This window comes from Penicillium cosmopolitanum (genome assembly GCF_028827165.1).
Source record: "Penicillium cosmopolitanum strain IBT 29677 chromosome Unknown utg000012l:1.0-3308103.0:1.0-3310761.0, whole genome shotgun sequence".
Classification (NCBI taxonomy): Eukaryota; Fungi; Ascomycota; class Eurotiomycetes; order Eurotiales; family Aspergillaceae; genus Penicillium; species Penicillium cosmopolitanum.
The window spans coordinates 2,665,793-2,685,110 of NW_026622682.1; the positions used below are offsets into that span (position 1 = coordinate 2,665,793).

A 19,318-nucleotide genomic window follows, 5' to 3' on the forward strand; every position below is an offset into this window, starting at 1 on the left:
TATACTCGCAGCTAAAATACAATGAATATATAGAATACGGATACTAGTATCACTCATCACTATACACCTAGGTATAGATGGTATACTATGTACAGTGATACTGATAGTGATAGTGATAGTGATACTGATACATCAGCCACTGCTACTGCCACATACGGCGATTGCGTGGAGGGCGACGCGGCGACTTCCACTTTCTTTACTAGTAGACCATAGTAGTATACTATAGTAGAGTAGAGTAGAGTAGAGTAGAATTCTAGTATTCTTCTATACTATAGTGTACTATGCTCTACTCTACTCTACTCTACTCCCCGAATGCAACAAATATCCGCATTCGGCTTATCGACGCTTCCGGATCGAGACTGGCGGGGGATCCACGCCGTTAGAACGGGGAAAGGAAAAGGGAAAAATGGGAAAAGAGAAATGATTTGAGAGGAAAAGAAAGCAGCAAGCCGGATTGTTCTTAGCAATCGCTGAATCGGGTGTCTCCCATCTACGCAAAAAAAAAGAAAGTTGAGGCTGCAACCTAGCCTCCTCAACTCCCTCCCTCTCTTCTCTCTCCTCCTCTTCTCCCCTCTTCAACTCCCAACTCAACCAACTTCATTCTCAACCTTCCAACCTTCACCTTCACTTATTCCCCTTCCTCCTCCTTTCCCCCCCTGCTCCCCTCCTCCCTCCCTCGCTTGCCCTGGCCTTGTGCCAAACTTGTCGAACTTCGATTCGACTTGTTCCTTCCTGTTTTTCCGTCTTTCTTTTTCTTTTCTTTTCCTTCCTTCGATAATTCTTCTCGATGGCGCCTCCTCCACGCTTGCGCATTTTGTCCGGTCAGTCCCAGTCACACTCAAGTCACCACTTCACCTCACTTCTTCCACTATTTCCCCCTCTTATCTCCATCCCATCATGAGCTGCAAACTAAAACTGGTCTGTATAGTCGGTGGCAATGCCATTTCCGCCTTCCTGTCATGGCGATTGCAGGCCACCACCTCCTGCGACGTGACTCTCGTCTGGAAATCCGGCTTTGAGGCCGTCTCCCAATATGGCGTCTCCTTCAAGTACGTCCCACCCATCACTTTCGCGCCCGTCGCCTTCGACTCACAATTTCTTCTTCCTCCAGATCAAAAGCTTTCGGCAATGAGCGTTTCAAACCCCGTCATGGTACGACTCTCCCTGTTATCCCCGTTTGCGGCGCCCTCTTCCGATCGCACTCACCCCTCTCTCCGCTCCCGACCCATGGCCATGTTTCTAATCTATTATTCTTGTGATTTCCAGTTGTCCGCGCCCCCGAAGAAGCCTCATCCCGCGAAACCGCCTACGACTACGTGATTCTCTGCGTCAAGGCTCTCCCGGATGTCTACGACCTCGCCTCGGTCATTGAGTCGGTCGTCACTCTCCCAGCACACCTGCATCCTCGTCAACACGACAAATACACTCGGAATCGAGTCCCATATCGAGCAACGATACCCGACAAATGTCGTCCTCTCCCTCGTCTCCAACGTCGAAATCACCCAGACCGGCCCCGCCGAGTTCGAGCACCTTAATTCCAGCGAAATTCACGTGGGCGCGACCAGTAGAAAATCCTCAATCCCGACCTCTATACAGAATGACATGGCGTCCGCCCTGGCAATGACCCTCAATACCGGCCAGGTCGATTGCAAGGTGTCTCCAAATATCAGACAGGAGCAGTTCGAGCGGATGATCGGGTAAGTCGGCCTGCAGATGCTCTCCTTCCCCTAGCGTTTTGGTTGCTAATTTCGTACAGCCCGATCGCATTTCACCCGGCCAGTGTGGCCTTTGAGTGCCCGAACCCGACCCAGCTCCTGGAGAAGACCGGCGTGCGTCAGCTAGTTACAGGAATTCTCGACGAGTTGGTGATGCTGGCTTCCTCCCATGGTTGCAATTTCCCTAGCGATTTCCGCGAGAAGACAATCGAGAAGATGACCGCCTCCGACGCCCCAAGCACAATGTATCAGGACTTCACTTCCAGGCGCCCGATGGAGATTGAGAACTTCTTGGGATCCCCCATTAAAATGGCCACCGAATCCGACACGTCTGTGCCCCGGATCGAGGCGCTCTACGCCATGCTTCACCACATCAATATCACAAACCAGTCCAAACCCCGCCATGGGGATTCTCCGCCTGCATCTATCATGGGCCAGCCCCCTCCCCGGATGTCCTCCGTACCCCCGCAGCAACAAGGACAGCGGCCGCCTCTTAATGGGAACGGCGCGATGCGAGCGAGTCGGACACATTCGAGTATGGGGATGCCTCCTGGTGCGCGACGAGGCCCACCTCCGGGCATGATGCGTCCGCCACCTGGTGGACCGATGCCGCCTCAAGCCAACCGCGTTCCTCGCGACCCATCATTGGAGGGTCTGGAGGAGTTTAGCCATCTAGTATTGTACGACGATGTGATGGAAGGCGGTTCTCCACGCCCCAATGGCAATGGTCACCCAGAGGGCGGCGCTGATTTGGCTATTCGGGAGCGAGAGCTCGCTCTTCGCCAACGAGAACTGCAGCTTCGTGAACAAGAGATGGGCATGGGCATGGGTATGGGCATGGGAATGCGACGCGGACCTGGACCTGGACCTGGACCTGGAGGCCCTGGCCCTGGACGTCGAGGCCCACCTCCTCCCCGAGCTCCTGCGTCGGTCTTTGATGAAGAGGATGAGGATTATTTCGACCCCATGGACACCATGGCGATCCCCCATATCGACCCCGACCAAGTGGACATGATGAGCATGACTTCGCGCCGTCGCAAGGGCCCCAGCAACACCCAATTCCGCAAGAATCCCGAGATGGCCGCCGGCGGCCCTGCGATGCACGCCAGCCGACCCTCGTCATCAGCTTTTGGTCGCTACTTCGGACGCAAACGCGCGAGTGATCGCGCAATGGCCGATATCCCTGGCCTCCACGATTCCCTTATGGACAATCCCATGTTGAGCTACTCTTCCAACAGATATGGTGCCGTCGACCGCAACCAGCTTCACGCCGACTCGCGAGCCAACTCGATGACCGCAAGCCAGATGGGAGACTTCCCTCCTCGTCCCTACCCGCAAAGCCGGCGTAACAGCCAGTCTCCTGGGGGACCTTTCCCAGGAGCACCTGGCCCTGGTGGCCCTGGTGGCCCCGGCGGCCCTGGACCCCGAATGGGTCGCCCACCCACCGCGCACGACCAGAATCTTGGACCCCCTGGTGGACCTCCCTATAACGGCCATCCATCGCCGCCTGGAAACATGCGGACACCGGTTCCCCGGCATCCGTCAGGACAAGGCCCGGTTGGACCCCAACAGATTGAGCAACACTACGGGGTGAGCAACTCCTTCCCCGCCAAGGGCCCCCCCCCAAGAACAAAAGTCTGACCGGCAGTGCGAGCGCCAGCGCGGAGAGTGGTGATAGTGGAGCCAGTGCCAATATTGATTCCGAAGTGTCGGCTCATAGTAGTCAAGCCAGTTTAGGTGGCCAACAACACCAACAACAACACATCGCGGCCCCTGCTGTGCACTGAGTCGCTTCGATAATGACCGACTGAATATTCTCATGATACTTCACCCACCTCTCTCTCCCTCTCTCCCATCCTATCATCCTTCTCCTTCTCCATCTCACCTGGACGACCAACAATTCGTGCTCTTCATGTTTGGATTTTTGCATCGATTTGCGTGTCATTCCACGGGACTATTGTTTTCGTCGGTTACCCTCCCGTGGAATGCGATATCGGGTTAATACTCTGCGGCTCGCTTTTACATATACATGAGGGACATAGGGGCTTTCATCGCTTATTTGCTGTTTTCATTTCGGAGTGGTGGGGATGCGGGTTCTGCTTTTTGTTTTCGCCTTTTACCACTGCATTGATACTCATCTTGTCCTACGACATGTCGATTGTTTTACTAAGGCTCTTTGAGCATTGCCGCGACTGGGAACCTCCTTATTTCAGTTTGTCGATACGCGTCTCTTTGGTTATTCGCTACTCGTCTCAAAAATCGACCCAGTCACACACAATTCAACCACTTCCATACTCACCTCCCTCTGCATGACTGTACACTACTGGCGCCTTCCTTTCTCATTACCTCGACTCTACACGAGCTAGTATACGTCTGCTCCCTCCTTTTCTTTTCCCTTATTGTCTTCACTATCATCATCTGTGCCTAGCCTGGCCGACGTTTCCTTCATTTGTCCAATGTCATTTTCCTTATTTGCTGTTGTCTCCCGGCGGGCGGAACCAGCCTTATCCTTTTGTCTGGTCCCTGGCGCATTATGAAAAGAGCGAAGGGGGGTTCGATATATTCGGTTGAGTTGAATTGAGTTGAGCTGAGAGGAGATTGAACTGAGTTGTTCTTGGATCTGCTTTGGCTGGCTCGCGCTGGACGGGGGAATTAATGACGGGGCCATGGGCCAAAGTGCCTGTGGACAGACTTGTATCCTCATGAGCGCACAAATAGACTTCCTATATCATTGCTTACTTTCAAGTTTCCATACAATGTGTAACCTGGTAGTAATTTGTAATAAAAATGTAATGGTTGTGGCATCGCAGTCGCTATTACTATTGTGGTAGGACTCGTAGTCCGTTGTATACATGCACATCACGTGGCCGACCCGATGTAAACAAATGGCCTCCCCACTTCAACTTTCATCTCGAACAATCTTCAACTCTTACCTCCAACCGTCCAATCCAATTTCACACCCTCAATCTCTCGCTCAATCAAATACCACAACCCCAAAACAACAACTTCACCCACAAAACCCCCACCCACCAAACAGAATGCCTCTAAACCCCCACCGCCGAACAGACTCCCAACCAACATACAGAACCTCAATCCTCCCAAACACAACAGGCTCATCAACACCTTACAACAGTACCCAAACCACCACCACCACCACCAACCCCGGACCCAGCACTAGCAGCAGCAGCGGCCCAAGCTCAATGTCAACAGCCAAACAACGCCAATACGCCCACCTCCACTCCCAACTAGCGCAATTAAACGCCAACCTAGCCGATACGGAGAACCTGCTCCGCATGACGGCCGTGCAGGCGGGTGATATGCGTTTTTTGGGCGGGTATGTCGGTGCGTTGTTTATGGGGTCTGCGAAGGTTATTGGGGAGGAGGGGGTTAAGGGGCAGGCTGATCCTGATCCGCAGGGTCAGGGTCGGGGTCATGAGGTTGCTGTTAAGGTTGAGGGGGATGAGGAGTGATTGGATTGAGTTTTATGGGGAAAGGTGGCTATGGATTGAATTCAAGTTCAATTTTAATTATGGATGTGTGGTGGGTAGTGTTATTATTGTGGTGGTCTTGGTGAGCATAAGTCCAGAACTGAACCGAGGTGAGGAGGGCCCAGTTGGACTCTATCGGTTTATGCTGCGAATCTCTGCTAAACGATGGTATATACAGCAGTATCTGATCCGCATAGCATGAAGCTATACCATGCTGCTCCACCTACGCCATGCTATGCCACTCCAGCTCTACTAGACTGCGCCCCGCTATTTGCACTGCTCTTCTATATGCAGTATGCATATCATCACGCATTTACTCAACCACAAACCCTCCACCGAGAATAATGGCAGGCTCATCGAGGTTGTGATGTTCATAGCTGTGGATATCGTTATCAGCCCATGTCACTCACAGACATACCCCAGCTCTTCACTTCCTTTCTACGCATGCGACGAAATTCGACGCAGCGCAGGAAACAAAAGAGGAGAGGGAGCGAGGGAAAAGGGCATTACGCAAGTAACTTACCTCAACGTTCCAACACCACCAGCATCCAGAATCAACGACGTCTCCATCAAAGGCTTCCCAGTCCACCGCATCGCAAATGCGCGGAGGATATGCCCATGCGCAACGACCAGGACGTCACCCTTTCCAGCCTCCGAACCACTCTCAAGACAGGGCCGATGGTACTTCTCTTTGATATCAGCGATTAGAGCGTCGAGGCGTTTGACGACGTCGTCGGGGGATCTGTTCGTGAGGTTCGCGTTAGCGGGACATCTCATACTCGGACACTTATTATCTCAGCAACACAATATCACCAGATAAAGAAAGAAAGGAAAAGTGAATAAAAAAGCGAAATCGTCCACATACTCTCCCCCAGGACACCCATCCGTCCAAATATTCCAAGGTTTCTCCCCACTCTCCTCCCGCAGAGCCTTAATCTGCTTACTCGTCAAACCCTCATAATCACCATAATCCCACTCGCGCACCGCGTCCGTGATTGACACCTTGGCTTCTGTCCGAATCGGCTCTTTTTCTTCTGCTTGTCGTGATTCGGTCCAGGGGAGACGCTCGCGGCAGCCGAGTTCGAGGAGTTCGAGGGTTCGTTGGGCGCGGGTGCGGGGGGGAGACGTAGCTGTAATATTATAACATAGTCAGTTAGGCTTGCTTACGCTTACTCCCGGACTCGGGCTCGCTTAGCCACACTGCTGAGAGGGGAGTCGTTACGTACACGTGAACCAGATTCTTAGGAACAATTAGTCTGTCATTGCCGAGGAGGGCTTTCCCCGTTGCTCTAACTCGCTTCTCGCCGTTTGCTGTGAGGGGGGAGGTCTGTTTCGCCGGTGTGTCGGCCGTTTAGGGACCATTCTGTTTCGCCGTGGCGGACTATGAAGCAGCGGGGGGCCATTTTGGGTGGTGATGGGATGAATTGGTGAATTGGTGTGTGTGAATGAGTGAATGCTTATGGGGGGTTGGAGGGAAGGGGAGTGAAGTAAGCCGGTTTGACCTGATGGCATGGGAGGGCAGGGTGGATTACATCGTCATCGCGGCTGATAAGCTTATCTGTGGGGTCACGGTAGGAACCATGGTTGTGGGACTGACTACCTTAGGTACATTACCCGGGAGGTATGCTAGGATGTGGGATTAATTGGAGATATTCCGAACTACAGCTTCTCTGGCTCTTTGATATTCTGAATGACGATGGTTTCTACTCCCAGGAAGTATCAATGGCATCACCCCTCCTACGGACAAGGTTCCTACATGACTTTCACGACTCGGTCATTGCAAATACTCCCAGGATACTTTATGGTAGAATATGGGGAATCATCCTACAACCAGAAAAGGAGATGTATAAATCAAAATTTCGTTTGAAAATCTCAAAGCACAACCATACCATTAGAACAAACAGTCTCGTTCACCAAGACTAGTCAAAACGACAACGTTGCTAACCGCCCCATAGCTCGTAGTGCCTAACACTTCACCTGGAAACTCTTAATATGCTTCTTCTTCTTCGAAGCCAAAGCACAAGTAGTCTTCGAATCAGAACGAATACTACCAATATCATCACCCTTCGAGCACTTGCTATCCTTGTACAGCGTCACAGTGCAGTGCGGATCAACATCCACCCTGGTGAATGCGACAATACCACCCTTTGGAACATCTGTTCTGCATCCGCTGGATCCGGTGCCGCTGATGTTGATTGCTGCATCGCTGCAGCGCTTGTTTTTGAATAGATCGAAGTGCCAGTTGTATTGTGTGCTTGGGCTGTTGCTTGTTGCTGAGGCCTGGGCTGGTGCTGGGTCAGGGGCTGGGTCAGGGACAGCGGCTGCCAGGGCGGGAGAGGAGAAGAGGGCAAGGACAGCGGTCAAATGTGTGGTCTGAAGCTTCATTTTTGGTGGGGTATTTTTGATTGGTTGTGGAATTGGTAGGTAGATCTTGATGGGCGAGGCGAGGTGAGGTGAGGTGGTTATGGTTGTAGCGTGTTTGCGACGAGGGAGCTTCGAAAGGGAAGAATTGACAAGAGTGACAGATCAATTGTTAGGGAAAATATATTCGGAAGAGGATTCCTCTGAAGTCAGCAGTTGGATAGTTGAATACTTTGACATCGTGTAAGTGTTACGTCGGCGTGACAGCTACTTGATGCTATCGACCGTGGATTAACGGGCTGGTGAAGGGAAGACCCAGAGAACAGTTGTAAAACATCCGCAGTATCCGAAAACTAGACTTCATACGGTGCAGAGTTTGCTTATTTAGTCTACGAATTGGCTATGAAGGACACTTGCTAACGGTCTTTGCTACAAAGCGTGGTCGGCGGAAGAAAAGTCCTGGGTGATCTTTCATGGTAAGAGTCTATTGGTATTCGCGAAATGTACAGATGTAAGCCTCCAAGTCTTAGGCAGGAATTCAGTCACTTTGTTACTAGTACTTCAAAAATAATGAAGAATGGACCAACGATTCTACACCGATACCAATGTAGGAGAGACATTTCTTTTCCTATACAAACCACATTTGCACCTTTCAAGACATTTTGTGTGAATCAAATTGGCCATTGAAGGAGATGACCTATTGGTACATGTTAAGCGTTCCAAGGATCCAGTATTTGGATAATCGTGACCAGCATCCAAATTAAACATCCGGGACAGTAGTCCGCAAGGAGGGAATTTCTTCGTTGTGAAGGTTGAGAGCAAACTAAAAGGCTGATGAGGCCGGTGTAATCGATTTTCCCGAACCTTTGCCTGTAGTTAATTTGGGCAGCAGGACTCATCTACCGATAGTGTGCTTGATGGGGCGGCGAAAGCAAAGGAGGCAGGAAGCCAACCGAAGAGAGATGGTTCTTTAGTACAAGAAAGCGAATATCAGACATGATAAAGATGGGCGAACGAGATGAAAGGGCAAGGGGGCAATTTAACAAGGACTATAGCTCCGCGGTAACCTGGGGATCCCAATGTTGACATCGACTAGGGAGATGAAATTGTGAAGGACTTGTCTGTTCTGGCGAAGGGTTGAAAGCGCGCAGTACTAGTGGGTAAACGCATCATGCAAATTCAATTGCTAATGGAACAAAGGCAGTATGTAATCGCTTCTATCGTAGAAAATTCTCTCATAGGAAAAATAAACGGTTTGCATCTTCTTGCAGTAGTTTCCCTTTGGTCTTGATCGGCGTGAGAGGCAGAAAGATAAGATGGAAGATGATGGATCTATGCGATAGATGAGGGAATCTACACGCTTTATTTATTTATCTAATGACAAACGGCGTTCAATCGGTGTCCAATGGCCGATGAAAGTGATTAATTCTTCATGTAGAGAGTGTGAGCTGGAAAGCCACCGGCCTAAGGCCGTAGGGTCTCAGTAGTGAGGTAGTGATATTTGTGGCTAGCCAAAAATCCGATCAAGGGCGGTACTTTCAACACCATGTTCAATGAATATCTAGCATCTGGTTGATGATCTTTGGGAGTAGGTTAAGAGACAGAGGATGGAGAAACCGTTTGGCAAACGGGTGAGCGTTCGAGACGCATTGTACTAGAGAAAGGGCAGTACATATTTCGATGGCAAAGACTACCACAAAGCAGGGTGTTGAAGAAAGCCGAAAATAGCATGAAGTAGCACATAACCGAAGGATGGCTCAACTAATAGCTGAGAATGATTTTTTAACTGTCCAAGGTCAAGGTGGGGAAGACCGTATCGATCAAAGCGATACGCTATAGCATAAAATCCAAGGATTCATCTTGCGTAAATAAAAGAGGATTTTAAGTTGTGCCCAAGCTAACTAAGGCAATGGAGCGACGCCAGATCGGGTTCATACATTACCTGCTGCTACTCCATAAAACCCCTTTAAAATGCTTTCTAGAAGTTGGCTCGAGCGCAGAGCGCCCGGTTCAACTAAAATAGCGCTGACAAGCTAACGGCCCCGGGCGCGGTTCGCTTGTCAATAACGGAAAGGGCTTAGGGTGACTTGGCATGCCAATCTATACCGAGCCGAGGGCATTTAAAATGACACTGTTCCCTGAAACAAGCGCTGGCGATTGAAGATGAAACAAAGCTCCAAAGCCCCCAGCGAGGGAAAACCCCCCCACCCCATGTTATGATGGCAAGCGACACGAAAAACTCTGCAAATTCCGGCATGGCATTGCCTGAAGCCGCATCTCAAAATCGGATCGACACCGTGAGATCGCTATTAGATGAAGGAGTCGATCCCAACGAGATTGATGGTACCGGGTACACTGCGCTTCACCATGCGGCAGATCAGGGGTACTGGGATATTGCCAGACTTCTTCTCGAGAGAAAAGCGTCACCCGTGGTCAAAAATGCCAGCGATTCAGTGCCGTTGCATTTAGCAGTGAAAGGCGGCCACAAACAGCTCACACGGCTACTACTCGAGTGCGAAAGCTCAGCATTAACGTGTTGGAATAAAAAGCTTTACTATCCAATCCACATCGCCGCCGAGAATGGAGATCTTGAAATGGTTCAGCTGCTTTTGGAATTCAAGGCCGACACTTCACGAAGCACTTCCATGAAATGGACTGCTCTTCACATGGCCGTTCAAAATGGACATCGGGAAATGTGCGAAACTCTTCTAGACTACGACAAAACGTTCAAAATCCCCCTTGTTCTTCGAATGCTCGGGGATAAGACCGAGGTCAAGGCTAGGGATCGAAATATGGCAACACCATTCGCCCTCGCCATCGACGGTGGCAATTTACAGATAATCAAAACCTTTTTTCGCAGTGGCATGGTGTCAGGGAAGGAAATGAACAGCTCTAAGAGACCTCTTTTTCACGACGCTGTGAAATCAGGCAATTGCGAACTTGTCAAATTGTTCCTGGACAGCGGAACTGATATCAACATGAAAGGATGGGATTCAAACAGAGCGATTCATGTGGCTGTCAAAGAGAAGGACGTTGATATGGTTCGCCTATTGCTCGAGTACGGACCTTCGCTCAATGTGAAGAACGGATCGAATGAGACCCCAGAGCAGGCATCCTACAACCCAGAAATCACCATGATGATTCGCAACCACACGACAGAAAAGCGCAAGGAAAAGCGAAAGTCCAGAGGAGGAGAAATGGGGTCTGCACCGAAGATAGCAACGTCTGCTCCCCCTCCTGAATATACGCCTGAAGTCAAGGAGACCTCTTTGAAGACGTAACATTTGCTTGTTTGGGTATATGTATAGACTAGGATACAAATTCAATCCATGGGAATAATAAGCGCAGATCAACTGGCTGGATCTTCGGAATTCGCCTTCTCAGCAAGCGCCTTGACCGATCTTTTCTCCTTTTCTGTCCCGTTCCGGCTCTGCGCCGTATCGCAATAGGTAAGATTCCCACATTCACAGTCTCCCTCTCGAAGCCAACGGTAGGTAATACTCCATCTGTTCTCGCGAAGACGGACCGTGCCGTCGGGCAGAGTATCAGTCTTGCGCTTTTTGATACCGTGGGTCCAATGTAATCGGGAATCCCCAGTCATCTGCATCATGCTCCGTGGGTTCAGATCGACCTCGATGCGCTTCTCACCCTGACCAAAAACCATCATCGCCGGCGCGCCCAGCGAAAGTGCATAGAGTTGATCATATGGTGCATGTGCATCTACATGTGGGGGAATCCCGGCACCTGGTGGGTAAAATTGCAGGCAGACCTGATCTGGAAGTCGATCTTCAGTGGTCGGAATGAGAGGCTGCAACCAGTCCGGGAACTCCTTGTATGGAATCTCCGGGTCTATGCCGAATGTCTTGTAGTCGAAGGTATATCCGTAGTGTAAGGATATCCTGCCTGGTCGATCAGGCCATACCAATTCTTTGGTGAAGATTGAGATGAGTCGTTGCTCGTGTTCCGCGTCCACAAAGTCATTTTCCCAATAGAGGCCCGAGGGTTGGATGGGCAATTCCTTGAAATTGGGTCTTTGCTTCATGCTTTAGTCGTTGAATCTGAGACCTTTGGAGGTTTGAATGGGAAGAAAGTGTTTTGATGCGATCCCACGTGATGGCAATTTCTGCCGCTTTCTTTTTCCGGCGCGGCTTCTCTTTTTGTGCTCCACAATCAGCTCGTATACAACAACTTGAACCCCAACGATTCGCCGTCTTTTACCTAGGCCAGCGGCATTTGCAGGATGTATGTATCAATAGAAGATATTTATATTTGAAGAGCCCTCGAAATTTGCCATTCGGCCAACGAACCGCGCACACTGGTTCTTTCACCAACGACACGAACACGAAGTGCCTGGGAACAAGGTGATTTGTTCCAACAACAAGCAAAATCATGAAGATCTCCTCGCAAACCGTCAGAACGGATGCAGACCAATGGCGGAGATTACCATCGCCTGGTACAGATATCATCGGAAATGATAAATTAAATGACAAGAACGGTGTGGTCCCGCACAACCTGGTCGAGAAAACATATGCGCGACTGAATGATATCTACGCCCAAAATCTAATCAAAAATTGGGCGGAGGAAGCCGAGCCAGCCAAACACGTATTCGAAGACCTGGCCATAGCTGCATTTATCATTGAGCTGTGGAGAAGTCTATATGGCACAGTTCCGAAGAGTGAATCGTCCGAAAATAGCTGCCCGGCGGATTTCCCAGGATTCGTGGATATGGCTTGCGGAAATGGTGTTCTCGTATATGTACTTCTAATGGAAGGATATTCAGGACTCGGCTTTGATGCGCGCCGAAGGATCTCGTGGAGGACTTTCCCAGAGCCCGTGCAGGATCGATTGGTGGAGAAGGTCTTCATTCCCAAGCCATTCATAGATGTCCTCGAGCCAGAGGAGATTGGCGTGGATGCTGAATTGGGCAATTATCCGAAGGGCACATTTCTCATATCAAATCATGCCGATGAGCTTACAGTTTGGACGCCATTGATAGCGGCTCTGGCCTGCCCCACGTCACCCCTGCCGTTTCTTGCTATTCCTTGCTGCTCTCATTCTCTCTCTGGAGATAAATTCCGTTATCCACCATCGGAAACAGGAACGCAGCCGCTCGACCAGGGCGATAACAGTTGTCAAAAGAAGGCTTCAATTGACCAAAATCCACAACCAGCCTCGGGAGACCTGCGAGCACTGAGGTTGTTGAAGCAGAAAGAGAAGACAGAAGAGGGCATGTTCACTTCAATGTATGGATCGCTGACAGCGAAAACCATGGGGATTGCCCAAGAGGTTGGCTATGAAGTACAAAGATCCAAGCTTCAGATTCCAAGTACGCGAGATATGGGTATCACCGGATGTCAAGAGGGAAATTTAGCCAATGAAGAGCTCCAGGAAAAGACCATGCAAATTATTCGCCGAGAATGCGAAGATGATGGCGGCATTCAAGCCGCCGCGAGGAAATGGGTCGAACGTGCTCGTAATGTCCATCGAGGTGACGAGGAAGGAAGCACGGTACATTGATCACCCACTTTAGATACCCCGAAATAAAGATTGATTGGACTTCAAATGACGTTCAAGAGAGATGGATATCATATTGGCCTGGACACATAGCACAGAGTGGGGCTTGTAGAGGAGAATGATAGTAATTGATAATGTACAAAGAGACTGGATAGCTGAGGCTTCCTGTATCAAACGCCAAAGCAAATGCAACTCGCTATTCCATCAAATGCAGAGATTAATGCAGACTGTATCTAAGAGGACTTGTTTGCACCTGTGCCATCCTGTTTTTCTTGTGGCTCATCGGACTGGTCTTCTCCGCCAGACTTGGACGCCTCGGAGTTCAATGCAGACTCAAAAGCCGCAGACGCCGCAGCCGATGAATTCGGGATATTGGCCCCAGGAGTTCTGGAAGCAACACTAGCCGCGCTCGCGGCAGCAGTCTGACGAAGCCTTTTCATTCGTTCAGATCGTGCTTCGCCAGGTAGACTGCCCCAGACTGGCTCAATAGATTCGGCACGCCAGTTGCTGCGAGTAGAGGGGATGCTTGTCCGTCTCGGTGATAGTGGTGGGGCCAAGCTGGCAGTTCCAACACCACCCTCTCCCCACATACGCACGCGCTGAAGCTTGCGTAGTCTTCCAAGCCCATAATAACAGACAATTCCAGTGAGTATAAAGCAGACGGCTGAGACGCCACCGAATCCGAAATCGTCTTCCTCGATGAAGTTTTTCAAGTTCATTCCGTAAAGAGCAGAGAAAAGGGTTCCTGCGGCAAGGCCGAGGGTTCCTATGCTGAACTTGAGGTCAAGAAGCATGAGTGAGTTGCGATTGGCATCGAGAATGGCCTTGACACTGTTGTGGGTTAATACTGGTTTGCGATTTTTGTTTTTTTGCAGGGACTTTCAGGACTCACATTTCCTCTGTATTACGAATTCCAGTCACCAAGCTGCCGCTAGCCTGGACAATTTCATCGCAAACTTTGTGATAAGATTCTAGAAGCATCTCCACCTCCTGGTGGTCATCCTCTTCTCGCTCCTTGCCATGTGATCTCTCGGTGAGGTACATAGCAGCAAGATCGTCATCGGCCTCAAGCAAATCGTCAATGGCATCTCGAACCAGTCGAGCCTTCTGCTCAAAGGTGCCAAGTTTCTTGGAGTAGACCAGCAGGTGTCGGAGTTTATCGCGGTCGATGTCTTCTTCCAGCGCACGGAGAACCCGAACAACTGGGTCTCTCACTCCATTAAATTCTTCTTCCAACCCCGTTGTAACACTGATGAGAACGGCTTCTAGTGCGCGGAGTTCGTAAGGAAGAGATTGGCCGCCTTGTGCCACCTGCGATGATTTCTGACGGAGTTTCGCTTCCAGGTCATAAATAAACAGCGATTGCATGTAGGAGTCTGTTGACCCATATGCGTCGAACACTAGAACGCGGTCCGACTTTATCAGTACTCGCAGGTGTAGCAGATTGATAAGAATGGCGCTCGGTCGGACTAGGATGTGTGGCAGGGTAGAGGAGTCGATCTTGCGGAGGTCTCGAGGAAGGAGACCGTACTATAACGGCGCCAATTGAGTTAGCAGGATGCCAAAGATTGTCGGGAAGCATGGCGTGTGTTAGACTAACCTTTGCAATTAATTCTAGCTTCCGAAACTCTCCATTCACGAGCGTGACATTCCCATTGTTATCGAATTCAGTACACCGAATGCGTAGTTCGTTGGAAGCTCTCGCAGCAAGCCCACGGCCAATGTTGAACATTCCCTCCGCGGTATCATCGATAAGCGCAGGACCTGGACGAGCATTCTTATATTCGGCGTTTTTGTTTCGTTTGAGGTCGAAGAGTCTCCGGAGAAGCGGTCGGCGGGTTGTAGAAGTATTTCGGGAAATGATCAAGGGCTCCGAAATCGGTCTTGGGCTTGTGGCTTTTGGTCTAGAGTATGTACCGATAATAGAGTCTCCTGTAGAGACCAAGGCATACTGCGACTGACTGGGGCGAACCAAACTTGACGATCTGCGAGATGACCCGGTCGCGAATTGCACCTGGCAATGAAGTCGAGGTCGGGGTTGAGCGCAGGCAGAGCCGATCGAGACTTCTGACTGTGATCGTAAGAATCGCAATAGCGAGGCCGATGGCACAGACGGCTTCAACGGAGACAACATGCCTCGGGATGTCAAAGAGCGCTGCGGAAGAAGCGATAATCTCTCAGTCGCGGCTTTTTTCCCGCGCGTACGCCGCAAGCCGGAAGAAGGTTATTCCGAGGCGAAGTATACTGCAGCCAACGACGGAGATTGGATTGGATAAATGGATAAATGCCTCATCGTTTTTGTTTAATTTTGGAATATAGGGGAAATACCTCAAAATTAACTGAGCTATTGTACTCAGTGAACTCACTGAGCCTATTTCATTGACGGTGAGCTAAAATATGCTCGGTGATGTGAACTGCTTGGAACGAACGACTTCACAGAACCAAATAAAATGGAGTTGTTTGTTCTATCGGTATCTATAGGGTGTATCAATAGCGGTGGTCCTCTGAACCCGCCTTGCTCATGAGGACTTTCCCGGAATTGCAGCCAAAAACCGGTCTTCATCTGCAAAGAATAGCACAACCATCTCCGCTACCGCTTTCGCGTCATCATAAGGCCCTGAAGGCCCATCAATAGATTCAAAAGAGCCCCATATATTTGATAGATGAGCTTCCAAAGAAGATTGTGTCCAGTTGTATGTCCGTGCGAACTGGCGGCATAGTTCGCCTGAAGCAAATGCGTCAAATTCAAAATGACCTTGCAATGTGAGGACACGACCAGGATAAAAGAGCCCTTGAATGAGGCATTTGGAGCTGCTTCCAATATTCATCCATGGCTCAGGGAGTAAAAGCTCATTTTGGCCTATATGCGAGGGAATCTCTTGTGAGGGGGTCACAATATCACCGTGAATGACTTGTAATTGAACTGGCCGTTCTGACGAAAACTGAGCGAGTGATGAAAATCGGCGGCTGAATTGAACATTCAGTACAATAAATTGAACTCCAATTTCATGGCCCAGCACTGATGGTTCAACTGAGATTTTTGAAGGGAAATCTTTGCCCATGGAACACTCCTGGCCTTCAAGTAATGCCTGACCTATAAGCTGGTGCCCGAAACAAGATCCGTAAATCTTAACAAAGGGATAATCCGCATAGACTTTTTGGATGAATGAACGGAGGGCTGGAATCCATGGCAAATCATCATACGCGGCGGCAGCAGCACCAGTAACCAAAATCACATCGATCGGCCCAGGCGAATCACGGGCATTTGTCCTATTCAAAGATCGTGGACTAGATCTTAGGAACGAAAGTGGCGGATATGAGCCACCCACAGCGTCAAAAGCCGTCACATGGATTCCGATATTTCCATGCTGCAACTTTTGTGCATCTTGGTTGAGACGCTCCGCGGCAGCTTGGAGAAGAACACGAAATCGCGAGCTGTGCATGCCGCGTTTCGCGTAGACGGCGGGACATGGTACATCGGTGTCAAGCACTGCGACGTGAACGTGGTTTTGAGGAGATTCCTCACCAATCGGGGTTATAAGAGGCATTGCGGAAAAGTAAAGGAGACGAAAAAATGCGAGAAGGCAGCGAGTATGCTCAATAACGGCAGTCCGGAGATGCCAGTGGACAATAATTCTGTACCCAATCCGGATAAAGCAGCCAATCGCTAAAAAACCAGCCTATCAACTCAAATGAGTTGCTCTTCCAAACGTGATTTTGCAAATTCGAAAAAAGATTCACCCGCAGATCTCCCCCTCATTCCTTCGGATGACATCCGAGGTTTTGTCGGCTTGAGCTTCCGACACTACAGACCCTGCATATGCTTCATACTTGAGTAAAATTTCTTTTATTTTACAGCATGGTGCTATGATTCTTTTTGAGATGCAATTTGGCGTTGATTTAATGTCACTCTCGGAATAAAAATCATTCATAACAGCAAAAGGAGTCCTGCTTATTCGGCTTGAACACGGCAGGGGTCGTACATCGGGTCTACTGCCAACCAACTCGATCGCTTGAAAACAACTCGACCTTCCTTAATAATAGCCACAAGGCTTTCATCAATCCGATCTAAGATCGTAATGTCTTCTAGCGGATTGCTTTTCAGAATGAGAATGTCTGCAATGCCCCCCTTCTTGATGCATCCTAGTCGATTCTCCATTCCTAGAAGCTTGGCAGCATTCACTGTGGCAGACTGGAGAATTTCTTTTGCACTCAAAACAGAAGAACGAATCGAAAACTCCTCATTTTGCAGAGAGTGCAGACCTGCCAGGAGATCCGATCCATAACAGATTGTTGCTCCTACTTTCTGAAGAACTGAAAGCGCACCTAACCCACTTGCAAGAACCTGGCGATTTTTTTTCCTGGCTAAATTTGTCGAGAAAATTGTCGAATGGAGGTCGACTCATGCTTTTATAAGTGACGAGTGTCGGAGTAAAAACTACTCCTTTTTTGGTGCAGTAAGCTGCGGTCTCCTCGTCGATGAAATTTCCATGCTCAATTCCCATCACCCCGTTATCGACAGCATGACGGATTGCATCAATAGTGTATGCATGAGCTGTCACATATGTCTTGGAGTATCTAGCAGTCGTTGTTATCGCACGTATCTCTTCCGCATTGAACTGAAGCATGTCGAGGGCATCTGCTGGAGTGGCAACACCCCCTCCGCACATGATTTTGATGAAATTCGCGCCCTGTCGTAGCTCATCTCGCACCGCACTGAGGCATTCGGGAACGCCGTCACATACACGCGCGAAGGCGGGCGAATGACCCCCGCAGCACTTGTGCTCTTCTCCCTCGTAGCTAGCCCGAAGGTCTCCATGGCCTCCTGTTTGAGACAGGGCTTTCCCAGCGATAAACAGCCGAGGACCAATGATGAGGCCTTCTCGAATAGCTTCGCGGAGGGAAGAGTCCGCTCCACCAGTATCGCGAGCTGTAGTAAATCCACGCAGCAGCATCTCTCGCGCGACAAATGCCGTACGGTATGCAATGCTATTAGGACTTGCTGCAAACAAATCCTTCAGTAAAAGAGCCCCAGGTGTCGCCGTCAGATGAACATGGCAGTCGATAAGTCCTGGGCAGAGGTATTGGCCCTCCAGATCCACTGCGTTGGTTCCATTGAGCAGAGAGTGAGACTCTGCGCTTCCAGTCGTTACATCAACGATGAGACCATCCTTGATCTTCACAATAGAGTTAGGAATCACGTCACCTAACTCAGTATCAACCAGATTCACATTAAAGAAAATGACCTCGGGTGGTGGTGTCTGAGGCAACCACGGCTTGACACTTAGGTTGTTGGTCATGTTGATTGTTGATGAAGTCTAACTTTCTGGGAGAAATAAGCTTACTTCCTATGCCTTGAAATTCGAATGGGTCCAAGGACAATTAGGTGGCTGAGCGAAGAAATTTACTCGATATTTGTGTAACACCCGGCGTAAAAGAGGATTTCCTCGGATGTTACATCCTATCTAGAGCTCTTGGTGCGGGGAATTATGAATTAAGACATCTGAGCGTGCCACGAGTTTCCGATAACCGGCTGCGGAGAAATCTCCTGTTTGATTGAAACTGCTAGATAAGATCTTCTTGGCGTATGAATATGTTAATCTCATCGCCCATAATAGTCATACAGACGCGATATGGATGTAGCCCGTATTTTTACGAGTATGTGTCCAGCCTGGTCTCTACCCGGAGTAACGGGTAGTACTAATAGCTACTAGAAGGCATCGTTTCAATATTATTGATACCGGCTATATACGCCACTGAAAGGCTATAAATATTAAAATCATATATAGAAGCATGTTTTTCAATCGCATATGTCAAGTCAAGAAGACTTTGGGCACAGTCGTTCGTTATTGTTCCAAGAGTACGGTAGAGGATCAACGGTCTGGACCTCCCAATCCTCGGCGCCGACGGCTGTAAGAGCAAAGAAGAGACCGGTGGGCTCGTGTTCCTGCTTGAGTGTATAGAGAAGGGGGTAATTGGTACCATAGAACGCTTCTTGGAGGTTCGGCTCGAGAAGATCAGCTTCACTCATGTAGGCACCGGAGTCTGGGGCTATTTCACGCAGCACATCCATCCTCTCGGTTACGAAAAGTGAGGAGCTCTTGATGACATCCCAGGATGAAGTGAAGTTCCACTCAGATCCTATAATGACGTGTGTTATAGTATCTCGCCATGCGGGAAGAACGGCACTGTCTGTCCGTTGTCATCTGAAGTCATGGATAGGACACCTCATGATGGCCT

At 49.7% G+C, this 19,318-nt stretch overlaps 11 protein-coding genes across 11 annotated transcripts; 4 read left to right on the forward strand and 7 right to left on the reverse strand.

The window, feature by feature from the left end:
- Positions 1-897: 897 nt before the first annotated feature.
- N7509_013747 (ketopantoate reductase family protein) lies at positions 898-3,502 on the forward strand (the record flags this gene model as incomplete). The annotated part of the gene is made up of 6 exons (XM_056638384.1): positions 898-1,049; positions 1,112-1,152; positions 1,267-1,364; positions 1,393-1,697; positions 1,757-3,305; positions 3,344-3,502. 6 exons carry the CDS (start codon positions 898-900, stop codon positions 3,500-3,502), a joined length of 2,304 nt encoding a protein of 767 aa, XP_056481891.1.
- A 1,251-nt stretch (positions 3,503-4,753) lies between these two features.
- N7509_013748 (DASH complex subunit HSK3 family protein) lies at positions 4,754-5,185 on the forward strand (the record flags this gene model as incomplete). The annotated part of the gene is made up of 1 exon (XM_056638385.1): positions 4,754-5,185. One exon carries the CDS (start codon positions 4,754-4,756, stop codon positions 5,183-5,185), a length of 432 nt encoding a protein of 143 aa, XP_056481892.1.
- A 331-nt stretch (positions 5,186-5,516) lies between these two features.
- On the reverse strand, positions 5,517-6,606 carry N7509_013749 (histidine phosphatase family protein; the record flags this gene model as incomplete). The annotated part of the gene is made up of 5 exons (XM_056638386.1): positions 5,517-5,580; positions 5,727-5,945; positions 6,069-6,333; positions 6,377-6,530; positions 6,586-6,606. 5 exons carry the CDS (start codon positions 6,604-6,606, stop codon positions 5,517-5,519), a joined length of 723 nt encoding a protein of 240 aa, XP_056481893.1.
- A 562-nt stretch (positions 6,607-7,168) lies between these two features.
- On the reverse strand, positions 7,169-7,588 carry N7509_013750 (uncharacterized protein; the record flags this gene model as incomplete). The annotated part of the gene is made up of 1 exon (XM_056638387.1): positions 7,169-7,588. The coding sequence occupies one exon, from the start codon at positions 7,586-7,588 to the stop codon at positions 7,169-7,171; it is 420 nt and encodes a 139-aa protein (XP_056481894.1).
- A 2,195-nt stretch (positions 7,589-9,783) lies between these two features.
- On the forward strand, positions 9,784-10,845 carry N7509_013751 (ankyrin repeat domain-containing protein; the record flags this gene model as incomplete). Its single annotated transcript, XM_056638388.1, has 1 exon — positions 9,784-10,845. One exon carries the CDS (start codon positions 9,784-9,786, stop codon positions 10,843-10,845), a length of 1,062 nt encoding a protein of 353 aa, XP_056481895.1.
- Positions 10,846-10,913: 68 nt separating this feature from the next.
- On the reverse strand, positions 10,914-11,606 carry N7509_013752 (uncharacterized protein; the record flags this gene model as incomplete). Its single annotated transcript, XM_056638389.1, has 1 exon — positions 10,914-11,606. One exon carries the CDS (start codon positions 11,604-11,606, stop codon positions 10,914-10,916), a length of 693 nt encoding a protein of 230 aa, XP_056481896.1.
- A 347-nt stretch (positions 11,607-11,953) lies between these two features.
- trm44 (tRNA (uracil) methyltransferase) lies at positions 11,954-13,081 on the forward strand (the record flags this gene model as incomplete). The annotated part of the gene is made up of 1 exon (XM_056638390.1): positions 11,954-13,081. One exon carries the CDS (start codon positions 11,954-11,956, stop codon positions 13,079-13,081), a length of 1,128 nt encoding a protein of 375 aa, XP_056481897.1.
- A 230-nt stretch (positions 13,082-13,311) lies between these two features.
- N7509_013754 (CorA family magnesium transporter) lies at positions 13,312-15,212 on the reverse strand (the record flags this gene model as incomplete). The annotated part of the gene is made up of 3 exons (XM_056638391.1): positions 13,312-13,909; positions 13,971-14,608; positions 14,679-15,212. The coding sequence occupies 3 exons, from the start codon at positions 15,210-15,212 to the stop codon at positions 13,312-13,314; spliced, it is 1,770 nt and encodes a 589-aa protein (XP_056481898.1).
- A 385-nt stretch (positions 15,213-15,597) lies between these two features.
- N7509_013755 (uncharacterized protein) lies at positions 15,598-16,626 on the reverse strand (the record flags this gene model as incomplete). The annotated part of the gene is made up of 1 exon (XM_056638392.1): positions 15,598-16,626. One exon carries the CDS (start codon positions 16,624-16,626, stop codon positions 15,598-15,600), a length of 1,029 nt encoding a protein of 342 aa, XP_056481899.1.
- A 404-nt stretch (positions 16,627-17,030) lies between these two features.
- Positions 17,031-18,378, reverse strand: N7509_013756 (metal-dependent hydrolase family protein; the record flags this gene model as incomplete). Its single annotated transcript, XM_056638393.1, has 2 exons — positions 17,031-17,341; positions 17,424-18,378. 2 exons carry the CDS (start codon positions 18,376-18,378, stop codon positions 17,031-17,033), a joined length of 1,266 nt encoding a protein of 421 aa, XP_056481900.1.
- A 518-nt stretch (positions 18,379-18,896) lies between these two features.
- Positions 18,897-19,151, reverse strand: N7509_013757 (uncharacterized protein; the record flags this gene model as incomplete). Its single annotated transcript, XM_056638394.1, has 1 exon — positions 18,897-19,151. One exon carries the CDS (start codon positions 19,149-19,151, stop codon positions 18,897-18,899), a length of 255 nt encoding a protein of 84 aa, XP_056481901.1.
- Positions 19,152-19,318: the final 167 nt, after the last annotated feature.